Source organism: Lepidothrix coronata, unplaced genomic scaffold, assembly GCF_001604755.1.
Source record: "Lepidothrix coronata isolate B3197 unplaced genomic scaffold, Lepidothrix_coronata-1.0 Scaffold9, whole genome shotgun sequence".
In the NCBI taxonomy this organism is placed as follows: Eukaryota; Metazoa; Chordata; class Aves; order Passeriformes; family Pipridae; genus Lepidothrix; species Lepidothrix coronata.
The window spans coordinates 10453135-10474193 of NW_016690189.1; the positions used below are offsets into that span (position 1 = coordinate 10453135).

Genomic DNA, 21059 nt, shown 5'->3' on the forward strand with positions numbered 1-21059 from the left:
TATCTCTGTAGTTGCTGTAGTTCAAAAGGGAATTTACTGCTGATGTCCTCAGTGCAAAAAAATGCTGTACATAACTGTGGCTTCACTTTCAAATAGTAAGTGGAGTGGGCATTTGTAGCAGCACATATGCAGGTCCAGGAGAGCAGGCAGTGACAGAAGAGGGATAGAATACAAAACAGTGGCTGCCTTCTGTGATACAGAGCACATGCTACTTGAGTACCACATAGAGAGTGTGGTATCACAAATGTAGAGGCAAGCCCCATAAAAATCTGCAGACTATTTAATTTCCCTGCTGTTTAAACCCCACCTTTCCCAAAGAGGATGAGAAATATCCCAGAATGTCACTTTTTTCTTTCTTTCTCAGCCCCAGGGATGAGGGCAGCAATAGCTTAAGCAGAGCAGCCATTGCATCTAGTACACACACTTGCAGTCCCTGCCTACCTCAAAATCCCAATGTCCCTCACATATCAACTTGTGTTGTACGTACAATGAATACAACCTTGCAGTGATCACTGGGTAGAGCAAAGGGCAGCTTGGCTGTACAGATTTTGCTTTTCTGCTAGAGACATTGGGAGAAAGCATATTCTGCCAGGCAGATACTGATTGAAAGTGGTATTCACGTTGAATTAGTACGTCTCATTGCTGTGTTCTTTCTGCTATTGGTCCCTTGTGAATTAGGAAAGGAATCAAGACTCTATGCCTCTTGGTCAATAGGGTTCAAATGCCATCAGGCTATTAGTCTCGGTATTTTGTTTTGCATTTGCTACTAACTCTTCAATCCTATTTTGGTGAGTTTCCAAGTGAAAAACACCCATATCTCAGCAAGCATTATTATTTATCTTAAGGCTCTCATTAAAGAGGGAAAAGGCCTGAGTGAGTGGGGTGTACGTCTCGTTTGTTTTCTGATCTTGTACTGCTGCAGCCTGTCTTCTTCCTGTTCTGTTTGTTCAGCAGCTTTCATAAGACATAAATTGAACATATTTTAGAAAGTTGTTATCATATGGAAATTCAGAATTTCAGTTGCTTTAGTGGCCTGCAGTTTAAAAACGTAAAGAGCTCCCCTGAAGTTTTCAGCTCCCAAGATATGCAGCCTTTCATCTAAATAGCTGTCTTAGACCATATTTTATGAGGTCAAACTCCAATCCAGCTGTGAGGTTTCCAATTTCAGTGAAGTTACACTAAAGGTGGATATGGAAAATGAATCTTTAAACCTCTAGCATAATAAATTGTAGATTCTGATTAATATTTGAACAAGTCTTTGTTTGTATTATATCGTAGTTATCAAAATCTATAAAAGAATAATTTTTCTACATGCATCTTGTACTGTCAATGGACTTCAATCTTCATTAGTCAGTTATTATGAAAATGTGTTTTGGTTTTTACCTAGCAGTTTTTCTACTCCTATTAGTAAATAATTGAATACTTTTGATTCTTAGGTCTGAATCGATTGCTCAGTAATGGCTCCTATGAAGCTGCATTTCCTCTTCATGAGGTATTTTTCTCCGTTTTTTTTCTTTTTGAACAGACGTTTTCCACAAATTTAATCCTTAATTGTATAACCATTTATTCTCAATCTTATTAATATTATTACTCTCTTATATTCTGTGTCTGCCTCTGACATACCTCCCATTTAGCAATGCTTTTTCCTTGAGAAAAAAAAGGGGAGCTTTTCTTGTAAAAAGAGATGAGTAAGGAGAGTTGTTCTGAATCTATTCTGTAAAAAGTATTTGCATTGATAAATAAGTATATTTTCAGAGGGGAAAAAATATCATGTTCTGTTTTGGGGGGTTTTTTTGAGATTCTGTAATTTATAGCCATTGACTTGAATATCATTTATTGTAAATTTCTTAGGAAGAATAATCTCAAATCTTAGTGAAATCAGATGATATTTTTTTTAATGTCGTGTTTAGCTTTCAGGGTACAAATACGGAGTTTACATAAATTGTGTTATCCATACTGATAGTGAGAGAGATTTCTTAAATATTCTTTTTTTGCTGATGTTGTTCATTAATGTCCAGATTTGTGTTTTAGGGAAGTTACAGAAGTAAGAATTCGATAAAAACCCATGGGGCAGAAAACCACAGACACTTGCTCTACGAGTGCTGGGCTTCCTGGGGAGTGTGGTATAAATACCAGCCTTTGGATCTTGTAAGGTAGGACTTACCTGCTTTTGCTTTGTCACATTGTAGGTGCTTTGAGAATAGGTTATCTCACGTCTGACAAAACCATGAAGAGCTCAATTAATTCATGTCATTTTTAAAATCTGATCCTGAGGTCATGGGACTCCATTTAGTTCATGGTGCCACTACATCCAAAGAAATATCTATAGAGGAGTTTGTAGGAGGGCCCAAGAATGAAGGGAGTTTCCTTCTAAAGTTTCCTGATACCATAACTTCTAATGAACAGATCACAAAATATTTAAGAGAGAAAAAAATGAAGAGAGAAATCTGTGGAGGCTGGATATACTTGGTTACATATCTGTCTACTAGAGGAGTTCTTCCTCTTCAGAGCATGGCTTTGGCAAAAAACAGGCTCTCATTGACTAAAACTTCTTTTTGCAAAAGTGCAGCCAGAGAACAGGCCCTGGATGAAGTTTCTCCATGCTTACAAATGGCACAGAGCAGAGCTTTCAGTCATGGAGTGTGGTATGTGTTCAACAACGCTAGTGGTTGAAGTCTTCTCTGTGCCACTGCCCTTCTGCTCAGATCAGTTACATCATCACTGTCCAGATTTGTATTCATTTTGGAAGTAGCCTGCATGGAAAAAACTCTGAGAAAGCTGAGATGTGATTCCAATTCTTACAGCCCTTTTAAATAATGTTTTCAAATAGGCTTTAATGTACTAATAGAGGATTACATGGTTTTTACGCATATATAGAGAGCCAAAGCCTTTACTGATCATATTGACGGAAGTATTATTGGGCATTAATGGACTTTTTCTACTTGAAGAGAGAAATATTGAGCTACAACAGCCTATTAATAAAGTGTTCAGATGTACCGGGACTACTAAAGACATTGATACATTGGCTATCAGGAAGGGTTATCCAGAGCATGCAATCAGTCCAGCATATTAATTTCCCCTTTCATAAGTCCTGTAACTGATAGAAATCTTTGCTTTTACTTATTCTCAAAATTGTTTTCAGATGAAAGATTTGTAGAGGGTGGCCCTCAAGATAGACAGTGTTACCGATTAAGGCTATATAAAACTTACCCATTTCATGAAACAGAAGGTGCTCAATTTCCATGCATAAAAAGTTCACAGAGAAATACAAAAAAAAGTTTTACTGAGCCATGTAATTTTTTAATGCTTTACAAAATAATGTATTAGTCCTCATAATTTAGTCCCAAAAGCTTCTTATTTCTTTTTTAATACATTGGACTCATAACTAGAAATATGGAATTTCTGTCAAATTACATGATGGAAATTGCTGATTTATGGAGGAGCCAACAGTTATACTGAAGGGTATTTTTAACTTCTAATTTCCTGGCATACAATAAGATATTAATATCACTATACAAACAACTTATCTCTGTAGTGTTTTTTAATCATTTGTCCATGGTGGTCAAGGCTCCTGTTCTTCATCAGCATTTCTTGTCTGTGAAAATGCTGTTGAGGCAATATCTGGCGTTTGGATTAATTTGCTGATCTAGCATCGAAAGGGGCTTTTAAGTATGGCAATAAATAGTAACAGAACGAGCAAAGTTAGAAACATTCTAACATTCTAAGTTCTGGACCTTGGTAGCAGCCTTCTTGAATAGCCTGGGTTTAAAGTTTAACATTTTTTAAGAAGCTTTAGGTTTTCATCTAACAGTGTTTTCCAAAACTATTTTACAAAAAAAAAAAAAAAAAAAAAAAAAAAGAAGGCTATTGAAAGAGCAGACCCACTAGCTGAGGTCATGAGTGTACTGTCATTGTTCGGAGTACGTGTTTAGCCAAAGAGAAGAGGGGCAGGGAGAGTTGTGAGATTCCCTGAGCACTGACAGCAGGCTGAGTCTTGGAAGCCATCAAACTCAGAAGGGTTCAAGGCTGCAGCCCCAGCACGGCTTGCCATTTGCTGCTGGAACACATTCTCTGCTTTGATGAATTCACTGAAGGAGGGGTGACAAGAAAGGGAGGGGAATTCCTTTTTCTTCTCACTTCACAGATGCTGGATTACTCGCATTTCTTTAGCTCCTGCCAAGACTTCGAATTTTCTGAAAATTCAGCAGGAGCTAAGCAAATGCGAGTAATCCAGCATCTATGAATGAATCTTTCATGTCTACTGCCACTCCCAGCAGTTCACATGTCTATTGAGCTGGAGATTTTTTCTTGAAGAACTGACAACACCAGCAAGACCAGCAAGTTGTTCATTTCACTTGGCAGCATCTCAGCAGGCATACTTTAAACAGAAGCTTTTCTTTAGCACCAGTTCTACAGCAGGAGTAACTTTTTTTTCCCCATAACAACAGCTACGTGGTGTTGTGCTTGAAGGGTATAGTGTTGTCATCTGTACAAAAGGAGTGGATGGATTTTGATTCTTTCACAGACATCTGGCCAGAACTTATGACTCTAGTTGACATTATGTTTTAGAAAGACTAAGAAGTAAATTAGATGCAGATAGTATAATTATCACATTACTAGATATGATATTTCTACCTCAAAGTCAAATTGCCACAATGCTAAGTGAAATTTTTCATACTTTTGTGCTATTTTATTTTCCTAAGATGTTAAAATGAGGTTTCCATCTGCTGCGCTGTCAATTTGGTGAATCTCAGATTACATTTAATCTCATCTGCTGGCTGATATGGAGATAATAGTCACTGGAAATAAATGCGAAAAAGACATTTGAGGGGAATTGCATGATCCTGCTTTCACTCTGCTTTGAAACATGTGGCAGTATGAAGAAACAGACTTGGCATAATTTGCAAAGCCACTCTCATTAATCAACAGATGTAGCACAATGATTTTAATTATACTTCTCTCAGAATTTAATATCCATAGTTGCTTTACAAGAATAATTTAAGATTCTTAGAACTGATAATAATTGGAAGGAAACAAAATCTATTATATTTATATGCTCTGGGACCATGTAAATCAATGGAAACAGTTGAAGTGATTCCTGGGGGCTTTGGATCACCTCCTTCACACTTCTGTGCATAGCTGCTTCCCTCTAGATTGTGCACAAATTGCTCCTGCTGCTGCTTGTGCATGTTATTCACAGGACAAAAAGGAAGGGAGAAAATTATATTTTTAAAGTGATTGTAAAGCTACTAAAATGAATCTGAAAACAAAACTAATGCCTCAGTAACTTGAATTTTGCTCAAGACATTAAATGTCTTGATCTCAAGCTGACCACACCCTTTCAATTTCCTGTCAAGCCTTTTTTTACACCCCATTGCTTCTGACATGAGAGCTTCATATGTCCAAAACACTTGCTGGAAAGCTCTAGTTTCTGTTATGTAGAAAATTCTGTACAGGATTTCATTCTGACCTGCAAAAGGGTTAATGAAAATAGATAGGTTCTTGGCTTGAGCCCAAACCTGTATCTTTCTAGATCCATGATTTCTTTCTGGGCATCCTGAAAGCAAAATATTCTATAATAAAGATCATTAACCACAGAATAATCCAATACCACATTTCATAGGTCTGAAATTAGACCTTGAAGTTTAACCCTATCATTATTATATTATTATTATTATATTATCAAAAATGTGCCTTATTGATAAATACTGAGATTGAAATCTTGGCCCAGTTAAATCTTAGTTCTACCATTGGAATGGAGTGAGAGCATAGACAGGTCCCCATTAAGGGAAGCAGTATTGAGGTGCTAGTGTACAGGCTAGCATACAATTGAGAAGCTGAAATTATTTTTTTATTATTATTTTAATGGTACAGCATATACAGGAATTGGAGAGATAGATTATTCTATCAGGTGCTTGGGGGGGGTTTCATGTCTTTGTTTTTTAGGTTAGTTGTGGAGAAAATTTTATGTGGGAGAACCATCAAAGATTCAAACATTTTTTTTCTCTCCTCATTAATAATCTGAAAAACTGGATAGTAATAAATTAGCAAAGTTAAAAGAATACAAGAATGTTATCAATGCTGGAAAAGTTCAAAGAGGCCTTCAAATGAGCAGAGTGAAATTTAGGTATAAGTAATGCACAGTGATGCATTCTAGAAAAAAATCTCTGGAATTCTTCGTGTACACTGCTGAGCTCTGGCTCAAAGATAACTATCATCCCTTTGGAAAGCTATATGAAATTTCTGTTCTTTATATAGTGACAGAGAAGAAACAAAGAGCTTGTTCTTCATGCAAATATTTGGGGCATATTGAAGGGAAAGAATGGCAAAGGTATCTCTAAACCATTTACACCTCCTAAGGGTCGTGATAGCCCAGACTAGCTGAACTACACATTGGAATAAGTATGGAACTGCTCTGAACATGGCACCTACAGAGGTCTCCACAGACCTTCTTACTGCCATAGTTTGTTTCTATAGCACTTAACATAGTGGTATCTGAGAAGAGACTAAAAGGAAAAATATTCTAACTATTGGACCAAAAGACATGCAATATTAACTTGATCCTGATGCAAATTACAGCAGTACAGGAATACCAGCTGTGTTGCAAAGGGTAGTAGTGGAATATCAAGGCTGTTTGTCCATATTTAAATCAATATGTATCAAAGTAATGTCAACATCCTTCACTCATTTTTGAAACCAGGCTCAGATGCCTTTTCCTTTCTTTGCAGAGATGGGTTGCTCCCCATCATGGCAGTTCTTCTTTACACACACACTGAACCTTTCTTGGGTCTTCATCTAGTATTAAGCTGTTCGATCTTTAGATCAAAAAGAATAGTATGGTTTGCACCATTAGACTGAAGGGCTCAACAGGATAGGAGATGAATTTTGTCATGAATATTTGTCAGCTAGGGCATTGGAACGAGGAAGCATTCATCCCTGAGCACAGGGAATGAAATAAAAAATAAAGCTTGATGAAGGTCAGGTTTGTTTCACTAATTTAAACTATGTATGTGGAGAAAAGTCATAAATATTCAGTAGAAGTAAGCTCACGATGTGAGCTTTCTTTTCCAGAGGAGCAGGCACAGCTTGATATCCTAAGTGTCAGGAAAACAATTAGGCCAAAGGTTTCAATAACATTCTAAAGTCAGGGCTCAAAAAGCAGTTTCCAATGTGGTTTTTTTGCAATCAGACCTGCTGCCCTTGTCAGAACTGAGCACGTTATCATTAGTGTTATCAATTATCATCTCTAGCCCGTAAATTTGAGTCTCTGTTGAAACACAGAAGAATAAAAACAACATGATGATATTTGGCTTCTTATACAGAGCTGGTAAACTCTGTATAAAATGAAAATAGTCATAGAGGACAGTATCATTCAAGAGACTATGAGCTCAGCCCATATAGATATTTCTCACACTGGAAATTTTTAATAACCATTTGAAAGCTGCTATTTTTGTGCAGTCCAGACCAAGTGCCCTCTTCTACAATGCATCTAGCCCTAGAACCGTCATAGGTCTTTCCACTCTCATTGTGAAAGTTTGGCCAAAGATGTTTTCTGGTAGCACAGAGGAGCCAGCAGTGCTGACTCCATTAATTTGTCTCTGGGTAGATCAGAAGTTTTATCATTAGTGAGAAAGTGTGTTTTCAGCAGCAGGTATTTTCCAATTCAGTGGATATGCAAGTTTAGATTATTTGCAAAGTCTCTGAAACACAAGCATATTATCTTGCCTCCATTCTTTATAACTAATCTTGCAAATAATCCCCTAAAATCTCAGCCTACTGTGGACAAGACATCAGACGCAGGGCAATACATGAACCTGCCCCTATGCCGATGAGTTCAGCAGGTTTTTTGTGTGCTTGATGTACTGATTAACACATAAACAAAAGTTTGGTTGTGTGTAGGGGAAGGAAAAGTGCTAAAGAATGTGTAGCAAAAAGGAGCTTTCTGGCCACTTTGCTGCTAGTTTTTCAGCAAGGTATCTAATAAATTAGGATTAATTCAGACTACTTTCCTCAAATCAATGCAAGATGATGAACCTTATTTGCACTTTGCTTTCCACCTGTGGTAGAATCATGAAATTAGTTTTCCAGGAACTGAGCTAAGAAAAGAAATAATCAAATGAAAATAAATTGTATTGGAGAATAAACTCTGGTTAATTAATTTCTTAGAAATAATCTGGGCTCAAATAATTTTTGCTGTTGTACCAGTTTTAGGGACGAAACTTATTTCAATGCAATTATTTAGGCAGTACAGTTACATGGCCAAAAGGCAAAGCAAACCATCAATTTCCCACATACAAAGAACTAGCTTTTTAAAAGTAACTCAGTGTTTCCTTTATGAGGTCTCCACTCATCTAACTGTAAACTGTGGTCAGTGAACTTTTAAGTTCATATTTTAAGTTCATTCATGAGTCAGGTCCCTCACTGTGGATTTAGAAGCCTAGTTGAAGGGTTTTTCTTCAAAAAATTCTGACTGCTTTCTAATCTACTCTTCAGATATGATAGAAATGTTTATTTTCTACAAATGAATGAGATTAAGCAGATTTATTCTAATTAGCAGGTAAATTTGCTGTGTTGTGTTTTAAAACAGGCGGTACTTTGGTGAGAAAATTGGACTGTACTTTGCCTGGTTAGGCTGGTACACGGGGATGCTCTTCCCAGCTGCCTTCATTGGATTGTTTGTCTTTTTGTATGGAGTCACCACTTTGAACCACTGCCAAGTCAGGTAACAGGGGAACTTTTATAAGGAAATTAAGCTGTGGGGTTTTATGAATAATTTAACAGAACTTCCCATAAGTTGTTAATTATTTAGTTTTGAACTGTTGAATGAACTATCAGAAAAGACTGCTTGGTTCTCACAAGGCACCCAGTGTCAAACTTCCAGTGTTTTTTGCTCCTGAATTGGGATGAGAGGAAATGGTTGCCCAGTTCCAGTTGCTGATGGTATTGACAGCTCAGCATGAAGTAGGGAAAAAGCTGGGCCCTTCATTGCTTTTGAAACAGGCCAGCAGAAGAGTGGGGAATTTTCACTCTCTGTAAAGCCTTTCCCAATGAAGAAACCCCTGCACTTTCTGCTAAGTGCTTCATCTCTAAATTCTTGCACATTTAAGACAAGTCACAAGAATAAGTCAAACTGAACTTTGTCTGCAATTATCCTCACCCTCTTCATCCTTCACTCTAACTCAAGGAGAAGCTGGAGATGGTAAAGACATGCTGCTAGGTTGTCCCTGAAGAACTGTACTCTGCAATTATGACTGTAAACTCTGCAGTCTTAGACAGTCAACAAATATTAACTGTATACATGCAGTTATAAATATCTTGACTTCAGTTACAGAGCAGTTTTGTTCAACAAATAACTGAATATTGGTGAAACCTATCAATCCATTTTAAGACAAATCATTGTGCAGGTTGTTGTAGTAATCAAGCTATTAATTTTTGTCTTTTCTATTTTTCCAGTAAAGAAGTCTGTCAAGCTACAGATATCATAATGTGTCCTATATGTGATAAATACTGCCCCTTCATGAGGTTGTCAGACAGCTGCATTTATGCCAAGGTATGTTTTAGGCTGTGCAAATAGAAATGCTGTCCTGGTAAAAGCATTAATTTTACCTTTTGCATTTGTCTTTAGTGAGCTTAAGTAGCTAAAATCTTGAAGGACAGATCAAGTTCAGCCAACATTAACGTTGCCTTTCACGAGTACTTGGGTTGTAAAACACTTGAATGTAATTTGCACTTAGAGATTCAGCAGTCTCAGAGGTCGTGTCCTAAATGCACGTGTATGGTGTCATTGACATTAGCCTTTATCTCCTGATCCATCCTCTGTTGGATGAATGCTTTGGGTCTGAAATGATGCTCACATCTGGTGTTGGCAGGGGTCAGTCCCAGGCCAGGCTGGCAAATAGTCCTGTCAATTGACAGGTCCATTTCACATATCAAGGGAAGGATCCTCAGTGTCAGGTCAGCTATACTCGTGATGACATTAACGTTATTAGGTGAAAATAGAAAATAAAGTCTTATTATCATAAATTGACCACACTATTAACATATCCCTCAGGTTACCCACCTTTTTGACAATGGAGCTACTGTCTTTTTTGCTGTTTTCATGGCTGTGTGGGGTAAGTTTTTGTTTTGATATTAAGTAATTGAACCATCTGTTTCTTAAAGATTGTGATGCAACCTACACCTTTTTATTTTCAGGTGCGCCTTTTTCAGACACTGAGAAAAACAATATAGGTTTGAGTCTTTTCTGTTTCTGCAAAAAAAAGATGGAATTTGTAGAATCAGGTTTTTATGTGATAGTAATTTTAATTAAAATAAAAACATGAATTCAGTATGTAGTGTCTATGTAGATTTTACATATGTATATATATATATATATTACATTCGGTGGGGATTTCTAACTTTTTTTAAATCCATTGATACTGAAGCCTTTTCTCTGTTACTGTTAAGGACTTTTCTTAGCTTAGGGCAATTGAGTTTAGTGTCAGTATTAAAATGAAGTAATGTATTGTTTCCCCATCCTGCAGAAAGGCAGTAAAGCCTAAATAAATACAGGTTGCAGTTAAATCAAAACTCAGATGAAATAAATGGAAGATTTCATTGAATGGCAAATTGATCCGAGAGTGGTCTAACTGTTGCCATGGAGGCTGAATTTTGCCCATAGAACAGTTCTATTTCTGGCTCAACTATTTTTCCTACTATGATCATGTAGGCAGAATTGAAGGAAAGAGGAAACAGTAATTTCTGGCAGCACAAGCTGCCTAAGAATGCCTAGGCTCTTAGGTACTGCCATGCCATTCTGAGAGAAGGTTAATGACTTCAAAAAAATGACTCAATGAGGTAACTCAAATATAGCATCCATCTCACAGCTCCAGGTACTTGAGTTATCCTGACTTTGTCATTGTTCTCCTGTTCTTACTCACACATCTCCAACTGCTTTGGAAAGGTGTCCAAATAATTCTTATAATCTCCATTTTAAACTGCAAATCTCTTTACTGAACTACAAGAAATATGTAAGAGGCAACATGGCAGCCACCAGGACAACACAGATTAGCCAACCTGTCTGTCTCAGTTCCTTCCTCCAAAAATCCCATTTTGTCTTAGTTAACCAATTAAATTAGGTCATAAACCAATCAAGCCTGTTCATGTCATTTCATGTAGTATTGACAGTATTAAAGTATCACAAATTACATTTAGAATAAAATCCACAGATCATACAGATTTTATGTTTCTGCTTGATATTTCAGCTTTGTTTTAAACTACACCAGAGCTGAGAACTACTAAAAATTTCTAAGACTTAAAGGTTTTTATAGATGTTTACTCAGCTTTTCCAAACTCTTTCTCTGTGTGTTCACTAAAGTTGAGAATTTCCAATTCAGCGTAGAGACATGGACTTCCAATCTCAGCTAGGGAAATTGATGGTTTAACATTGTTGAACGTTGACATCACAGTTTCTAGCTGCTGATGAGCATGTCTTTGGAGTGCAGCTTTTTGCACTAATGTTTTTCTTCCTCCTTAACAATAACACTGATTTCAAAAAACAGCTGTGCTTACAGCATGGCATCTGTGTCTTAGCACTGCCCAGACCCAGGGCTGTAAGAAAAGTACCTCTAGGTAAGGGGAGTCCCTCACTCAGGTAACCATGCCCAGTCCTGCATTGTGGTCACTGCTTTTGAGAAGACTGGGGAGGCTGAACATGCCTGCCTACAAAATATTGTAGGTCCTCTCTCTTTCCTGTCCTAGTTGACAGAAGCTACGTCTGATTCTGGTTAGCTTCTCCTTCATCCCCCTCCTTCAGCATCACTGTCAGACTCCCAGACCCAATTCCCTCTGGGAATATCTCCACACCAGCCTGCTAGCACTGGGAAATGCACTGCCCATCCATGCATTTACAGCACCTAAGTCCACAGTGAGATAAGAAAAAAATACAATAAAAGCTGCCCTCTGGATGATCTGGCTACTGGAGAAGAAACTATAGGAGAGCATCTGAGGGAGAGAGCTTTTCCCACCACTTTTGTTGGCTTACACTGTGCTTGTGAGCTTGCCACCAAGAGGGAGGTAGAGACAGCAACAGGAAGGAGATGTGAGTGTGGGGTATGGTTTGGGGAACAGAGCAATCCTATGGCTCCACCCAAATTGTAGTTTCTTAAAGAAGACCTTGCAGAGACAACAGTGAGATTGTGGAGATATTTTCTGTGCAGATAGGGCTAAAGCAGCCTTAGAATAAAGAAAGTCACTCTTTCCAGGGATTTTCTGGTGCTGTATTTAGGAGTTGGCTTACTGCCTGTGTTAAATGGGTTTTCAGTCTGCGGTAGGCCTGTTGGCATATGCAGGAATTGCCATCATTGCAGTAAATCATGGGGGGAGAGAGGAAACAATGATGCAGGTTTGATTGTGGAAATGTTTTTTCTGTCAGCATGAAACAATTGGCAAGTGCATGAAATATTGGCTGTAAAAAGTTCAGCCTTACAGATGATCCAATTTGGTAGGCACTAACATACAAAATAATGATGGCAGTGCTTTTATAAAAAGAGAATGAAAGCAAAAAAAGGCAGCTAGAACTGTGTTATCTCTTTAGCTGGACTTTAGACACTTATTATTATGTAAAGTACTTTCTTCACTGTCTTTATATCCATTAGTGAGTTCCCATGTTGGGGGAGAAGCCTAAGGCATTCGCTTGGGTTTTTCAAAACCAGATGTGGTCAGATTGGTCTTTCCATGAAGAGATGATCTGTATGGAGCTTTCCTCCTTTTACTCTGAAGACATCTTTAATTGATGGACAAAGTGGTTTGCTGACATTTTAAATATAAATAAAATTCTTCTCCAAATGACAAGCAAACTGCTGTGGCCAGGATAGGGAGAGGAATTACCATGGCAAATACCAGCAGGGACTGCTTGATTTGTGGACCAGCAATGAGCCTGACTGTAGGTCTCTGAAGCACAGGGACTCATCTTTTATAATGCTTCATCGTGAGATGAGTGAGTGCCATCAAAGGCTGAAATTGTCAAGTGCACCAGGAGATACTGGAATAGAAACACACTTTTCTTCAAAATATATATTGACCCATCACCTCACTTATTTGATTCCTGCCCATGTAAGCAAAGTTCTATATGAGAAGTAAAAGTAATTGATGCAACAGAAAAAAAATGATACTTACTAAAGTATACCTGAAAGCCCTATGACTTAAGACAACATTCATTTTAAACTGATGTAGCAAAGGACAAAAGGTAGTCTCCCTTCAGTACACTTAAGGAATTCAGTGGTAGTTTGTATAAGCTTTTCTGTATTGAAACTTGTGTTGAAAGGAAATACACTTTCAATCAGATTGAAGCTGTAAATCTCTGTGGTTCATGGGAAAAAATAAGTCCCTATAAAGACTAAAATTTTTTTATTTTATTCTTTATTGCTGTACAGATTATCATTGATGCTCACTGAGGCGTCATCATCTCAGAAGATGGAAAATAACTTTTTTCTTCTGAGAATCTCTAGTCTTGATGATATTTTCCAGATGTTCAAAGCTTTCAAAAAGAGGGGAGCAATAGCACATTTTGTGCGTCTGCACTAGGGGAAACACCCATACTTTGTCCTTTATGTATGCCTTGAGATATGTTGGGCTCAATGAAAAGGTAGGTCCCATTTCTAGGAAAAACTTCTCTCTTTTTACAGTCTGCATTAGATTCTTACCAAAGACAGAAAATGAGAGGAAGATGTTAATTCAAAATAAATGCTGGCAATTAAAGTGCAGTAAAAACTAATTCTCATTAAAAAAACTAGGTAAATTTGATACTCAATTGACTTCCAGCATGTTTCTGTAAAGCCAGACAAAATTGTAGCTTTTGCTTTTCCAACTGAGATACAAGGGAAACCAATTGCAAAGATGTTACTGTCAAGATGTTTCCTGAAGCTCAGTAGCAAAGTTCTGTAACTGTTCAACAGGAAAGTCCAGCAATTTGTCGTTTCTAATGCATTGCTATAGATAAAGTGGGCTGGTGATAGTTTCTCTGTCTCTGAATATCTATGAGGGACTAAGGGACACAAGAAAAATCCTTTCTGAAATTTCTTCTTGTCTAGCTAGAAGCATGTTTCCTTTGATAAAGGAAGTAGCTTTAGAACTCTTGCTGAAAGGCAAAGTTAGGAGGCAAAAAAAAGGCCTGGCATGAAGAATTTAACATTTTTTTCAAGCAATGAGAAATGCCAACATAAAACAATTTTTCTAAATTTATCAGTTAGTCTAATAAAAGATATTACTTTCCTACAAACCTTGCCTCTAGCATAAAATGTTCACATTGATCTGCTCTCTGAGGAGATAGAATTTAAGGATGTTCTTCAGCAATACTCCTGCTATATAGAATATATTCAAGGAGTCAGGGTGGATATATTAAATAGTGTTCTGAAATACAATAGGGAGAGGATTTCTCAGAAAAGGTCAGCATAAAGCTATTTACTGCGAGAGACCATTTGCATTACTAGATAAGATCACAACTTATTACAGAAGCATCTGAGGAAGTGATATTAAGACAGCTGTTTGTACAAGTGGATTTGAGAACTCAGCTGCAAGGTTGAGCTCTGAAGTAGGACAAGCACTGTATAGAAAAAGATAGCAAAAGATCTGGGAGCTAAGGCAAATGAGAAATTCAAAATTCCAAGCAGGACTTTTTGATAATACGCAGCATCTCGTTTAAACATACCAACTGGAAAATAGGACAACAATAAGTACAATTGTGTCCTGTTGAGTGTTAAAGTTGAAAATGAATGCTGAAATTTCTAGAGGGTATTAGTAATTACCTGACCAAAACAGAAGCAGAGAAATTTCAAAATGCAGTACCTTAAGTTTTAGAAGACCTCAGTAGCACAGTGAATCAATCGAAGATGGTTATTTATAGCAAATTTTAAACTATCTAGCAAGGTAAAACTGCATACTGACCTGGATAAAGGCAGAAAAGTGTAACAGTGAAAGCTAAAACAGCACTATATGGATCACCCTGTTTACTACTTACCAGTTAGAAAATAGCTTTCTAAAGAAGCTTTAAGGAACTGCACATACTTACTCTGAGAGGTGCTAAATATGCTACATGTAATATGTATAGATTCCTCATTCCAGGTGTGTGAAAAACAAGGAAGAAAGGAAGTACTGTTCAGCACAGGCATATCTGAAAGATTCATGCACGGGACTCATATGCCCACTGGAATACTGCTACCAGATATTTTTTTGGAATGAAAACAGAGTGGTAGTAATCAGGCTTCTTTCTCCCAGGTCTCCAAAAAGTGCAGGACTACTTGTTTATCCTGTACAAAATAAGTCAATATGAGCTGATAGAAGACAAACAACCCTACCAGAAAAAAATCAAGGAATGAACCATGTGGTGGTTCAGCAGCAGTGGAGCCTCATTAGAACTTACTAGTTTTGCTGACACCAACCAATCATACTGCAATTATTACAAAAATTTATAGAAACATTAGGCTCATTAATTTTATTAGATTAAATCAAAGCAGCTGGTTAGTTGGTTAGTGCTAATAACACCAAGATTGTGGGTGCTAATAACACCAAGATCTCCGTATGGGTCATTCACTTAAAAGTTGGACTTGATGATCCTTGTGGGTCCCTTCCAAATCAGAGTATTCTGTGAAATCTGTGACCTGGTGTAACATAATTCCAGCTGTCGGAAAAAGAAGAACGTGACACAGGAAAATGCCTTTAAACCAAATATCTGCTCCCTAAACATGCTTTTGATACTTTACCTTATCTGCTCTTAGTGTTCATTTTCTAAGCATACCTTAGCTGCATTGACTAGTACAATAAAATATAATTCTTACTTATTAAAAATTCACTTTTGCCAAACTAATGCCAGTGTTTAGTATCATGTCCCATTTTTATCAATATGCTGCAGTAGGGCAGACAGATTATTAAGGAGATGCTTTTAGGGCTGGATGTGGAACATATTCCAGACTATTGTGACATTGTTACAGCTGATACTGTGCTACCTCATGAACAAAGAGGTTTATGTTCTCTGTGGTTAGCAGCCTGCTGCTTTTCAGTGAACAATAAAGGAAAGAGCCAAACTTCACAGTGGGAAAGGAAGCCTGTCCACTGATTTGTGTTGGCTTTAGACAGCCTCTACATTCTTTTTGCAAAATAAATTTAAAAAACCCTCTAACTATAAACAGGTTCAGTATTAATCTTCAGATTATGTGCCTATTATTTTATTACTGTTTCCTTAATTGTTCTTTCCATCACAAAATGGAAGCACAGTTGTCAAATGAAAAGGAGGATTTCCTCAAATCCTTAGTGTTTGATTGGTCTGTCAGTGCTGCAGGAAAGCCAAGACCCTTGTGGCACATCAGTCTGTCAACATCCTGTTATGGTGACTCTCCACTGACCAGTCTGCTGGATCAGAGGATGGTTCAACTAACTTGCTCAGGGACACGTGCCAACAGCATAAGAGAGACCCCCTCCCAGATCTTCACACTTTTGGTTGAATATGTTACCCACTGCCAGCAACTGCTAGCACCCTTGAAGGACTCACATTAACAGTTTGTTAATATACACACTGATGATAGAAAATTGTGATAGGTTACGGTTTGAAGACTGATGGTGATCGAGTCTGACTGCAAAAACTTGTTCAAAGCAATGTACAGACAAGCTCTAATCACCAATTAAATGTAGCTCAAGATGATCAGAGAGCATAGAATGTTCTTACCCAGTAGGCATCCCTGTAGGGGGATAAGACAGGTTCAGACCATCAACTGATTCCAAAAGTTATGACTTTTCCCAATTCTTAACTTACTTTTATACTACTTCTTCACATTTATGTGGAGCTAGAGCGACTCTAGTGATACATAAGTTTGTTACTTACTGGTGTAAAATTCTCTCACTTCTCTTTTAAATATATAGTCAATAAAATGTAGAGCACATGCTCCATGAGGGGTGGTCATACCTTGGAGGTGGGTAACTTGGGGATGGAGGTGTGTGTTAGTAATACAGTTAGATTATAATGAACCAAGTTCATCCAAAGAGAGTGATTCCACCACAGTTGCTTGTTCAGCAGCAAGACATCTTCTCCTGTCTCCTTTGGCTTACAGCTGCTATGGGGTTTATCTACAAGGTACCGTCGAAATCCACTCCCTGCAAGGATTACACCAGAGGCTGGTCACAGTGTCTCCATTCCACTCCACCTTCTACTCCATCCCCTTTAGCATGTGCTTAAGGTTGTAGATTGTGCGTGAAGAGGGAATAATCATGGAATAGGTTTCGGGCACGCTGACCACATTTCATTCAGGAAGTATCAATTGCATTTCACCATATATTTTCCCTACCATTCTAACCTCTGTTAGAATGTGAGTATAACTTCCCAGTCCTCTAGTTTTACTCCCAGTCATGTTCCCACAGCAGTCATGTGCAGGCCTGTTACTCCGTCTTGAACTCTATCAATAAGGGCTGTACAATACAATGTTTAATTATCAGATGTTAATGCCACACCACATATATGAACTTATGTAGTGTAAAAAAGGGTCTGGATTAGAAAGGTGTAAAACAGAAGTTCCCATTTCTTCAGTAGTACTCTACAGGTTTGCATATGCACTGGAATGCACTTCCGGTGGGTTCTGGTTTCTGTATATTGCAAATGGTCTTCAAAGAAGGAAAGTTACTACTTCATCTGCAAGAGAAAACCCCAGATTTCATCAGAAATCTGCTATATCTGGTAGTGATGACTCACAGGAACAATTTTACTTTTTGAGAGCCCTCCCTTGGTTGGTTAGAAATTGAACATTCTCATTTAGCACTAAATGAAATTTCTAAAGCCTCAATCATACTTGAAGCAAGCAAAGTAATCCTTAGAAAGCCATGCTTTTTGAAAGCAGTTTTGATCATCAGCAAGATTTGCTGTTCAAAGGAACCTGTTTATGCAAAGAAATTAAAATAATGTAACAGCTTCATTCAACAGTTCTGTGATACTCATTACGATTTTCTTGACTTAAAACCAATTTTGTATCTTTTTTCTACTTGCTCCAGCTACTGTTTTTCTGGAGTTTTGGAAAAGAAGGCGAGCCGTAATTGCTTATGACTGGGACTTGATAGACTGGGAAGAAGAAGAGGTTTGTATAAAAAAATGTACACCCTCGTCTTTAAAACAAAGAGATTTTGTTACAAATTTGTGTTTTTATATTGGATTTATTTTCAATTCATTATTCAAATCTTTATAAACTATGAAATAAGCATTTTTCTCCTTAAAACTTTCCTCTGAAACATGAAGAAACTTTCTCTGAGCCAGACTGTCCTCACTTTTTACACCTTTGTAAATCTAAATTAATTTGCAAGATTTCATGGGGAAAATGCACTTTGTGGGAAATCCATTTTTGTTTTGGTAGCTAACAAATTTTGCTGTTTAATCCAAGGAAATTCTTGACAACCCAGGGTACCATGAAATTTGGCAAATGAGCTTTTATTTATTCTTTTACGTAGTCACTAGGAGTATTGATGGAAAGAAAGCCTTTTGAGGCTTCTACCAGCTTCTGAACATTCAGGTGCTCTTTTTTTTTGAAAAGTGCTGTGGAGAGAGAGGGGGAGATGAACAAACTCAAAGGACTTATTTCATCCTGTGTTGGTAGAGGAAATTCCCTTAGGGAGGAACCTAAACAGCAAAAAATAACCTTAACCTTTCCCTGTGGTGGTTACCAGAAAGGAACAACATGCTCTTGGGACTGTGAACTGAGGTGTAAGTGGAACTAGAAGGTTATATTATGCAGGACAAAAGCAAGATGGATATGGCAGAAAGAGTGTTCCTTGAGTGGGATTTAGACTACAGATATCCACAAAGTCTGCTTTCCTTCCTCTATAGAGACTGTCCTGAAACTCTTGGAGAGATGGTTAGAGGCTGCTGTAGTTGTCCCAATGCAGTTGAACTGATTTAAGTCTCTCGAGATTAGCAGCCTGCTCTTGCCCATACTGGCAAGTCACAGAGAGACTACATTGAGACAATCCTGCTTGAGGTTCAAATAGTGGTCAGGATTGACCTGCAGGGATCATGTTCCCTAATATCTAGTTGTAAAAAAGCTGCTACTGCTGCTGACAGGTAAAGCAAAAGATGACTGCACCAAACTGCAATTTCCAAGTGACTATTATAGCTCTGTCCGTGTCCCTGGAATGGAAAGGAGCCTTAAAACTAACAAAATACAAAAGTAAGTCTTGAAAATATGAGATCCTTTTTTTCCCAGGAAGTCAGTTCTTGCAGATGTATTTAGTTTAAGATGCTATATATCTTCATCTTTCACCATTTAACCCACTTGGATGTGTAATATGCTGATTTATAAAGCCATCCACCTGAATCTTCTATGATCATTTCATTTACAAATATTGAATTTCTTGGTAAGGTTGTCCTTAAGTGATGGGGGATTTTTCTGCTTGTTTCTTTGCTTGGGCTTTTTATTAGCTTTTTATGTAATACTACTAAGTGATTTCTGGCTGCTATGCTAGTGCTTGGAGGAGTCTTTTACTTAGATGTGACCGCAACAGCTTCAGGCCCAATTAGGATCCCTTCTCATTCTGTTTCCCTCTTCTCTTTATGCACATGTTCAAATTCCAGGTATAACTTTGATGTTACTATGGAAAGTGCATGTCTTCCTACAGAGCCTGGAGGAAAGCATTGCTATGATTCACTCTCTGCTATTTAAGCTTTTTTGGAAGAGCATTATCATGCCTATGCAACTAAGGCTTTAGCTGGAATAAACACTGAAAAGAGAAGAGAGAGTGCAGTTTCTAGATTTTTCCTCCACCAGCCAAAAAGCCTGAAAGAGTTTCTGGTAGTTGAAGCTGTCCTTGTAGAAATATGATGTGTTTATTTCATGATGCCTATCAAATAACATTGTTTTTTTCATAAGAGATGCTTATTTCCCTCTGGCAGATTATTTCAGTTTGGCCTGCAGGATGACATTTGCATATTGGTAATTTTCAGAGGATACCTGCTCCCTGCTGATGGTCAGCTGGTCTTTTATTCTCACAGCAGAATTTTTCCAGTGAGCTCTGTCAACAAGATCTCAGTCAGGAGTAGTAATGATTGTACGTGCTCCAGAGCTATTCATTGCACCTCCTTACAGTTCTAGAGGGAGTTTTATAAGCCTCTACAGCAGCAGGTAGCAGTCTTTTCAGAAGTAGTGTGCCACATGATACCTTTCTCTCTCAAATTAGAGGTTAAAGATGCTAATAGGAACTCACCTGGGTGAGATCTCAAAGATTTGTGTGACCAGTTATCAGAACATCAGTATCTCATTGGCATTTCAGGCATCAGTTCCTCCTTCGTTCAGCATTCAGTGGGATCCCAAGAGCAGGAGCTGATTGCTTCCCAGAGATGTCTTCTCCAAAGATGCTACAGCTGCCAGTGTCCATGTCTACTGCACAACTCAAGCATGTCCTTGCTTTAGAGTCAGCTCTATGAACCACTGTCTCCTCTTCTTGAGTATATAATGCTGCACTTTTCCATTGGCACTGTGGTCTTCAAAGGATGTTACCCTTAAGAAAGTCACAGTTTGGAAGCAGGTGTCCCAGATGAAGAAGTGTTGAGATCATTCATCACTTTGCCATTACCTTCAGCTGCAAACAGGATGACCTGCAAACTGCAGGCTTTGCATGAAGACTTACTTCTGGGGATGATATAATCATACCAGTGACCAAGCTTCAGATTTTCGATCTACAAATCTTTTTTTCTACATCTGGGCTACAGAGGACAACATATCCTTGGACTAGGAAGGATAGGACTATTTTAAGAATTCACCTTTTGAAGGATTAGAAAACTCTTGGAAAAAAAAAAGGCATATATTTCACAAAGCAATATAGAGTAGCTCTTCTAGAGCACAAAGATCTGGTCTAAGGCAGTGCATATTAATCTGTATTTGATACTCCAGAAATCAGTATGGTTTCCCCTATGAGTAAAGACTTGGAACTATCCATATTTGAGAAGTGGGAAGGAAGGAAAACAGTCTATTTTATGTAGGTAGAAAAAGACACATCCTGTGGAGTTTGATCGTGAAGTGGTACAAACAGTGAGAAGTCAATGAGAATTTTGTCTC

General features: G+C 37.9%; 1 protein-coding gene across 11 annotated transcripts in view; it reads left to right on the forward strand.

Moving 5' to 3' along the window:
• ANO4 (anoctamin 4) overlaps positions 1 to 21059 on the forward strand; it is a 201567-nt gene that overhangs the window by 148089 nt on the left and 32419 nt on the right. For all 11 annotated transcript variants that reach the window (XM_017804465.1, XM_017804468.1, XM_017804467.1 and 8 more), the window contains 6 exons: positions 1437 to 1492; positions 2032 to 2153; positions 8588 to 8722; positions 9454 to 9550; positions 10052 to 10112; positions 18010 to 18092. In XM_017804465.1, the coding sequence (XP_017659954.1) occupies positions 1437 to 1492; positions 2032 to 2153; positions 8588 to 8722; positions 9454 to 9550; positions 10052 to 10112; positions 18010 to 18092 (554 nt within the window). The remainder of the gene's footprint in view (positions 1 to 1436; positions 1493 to 2031; positions 2154 to 8587; positions 8723 to 9453; positions 9551 to 10051; positions 10113 to 18009; positions 18093 to 21059) is intronic.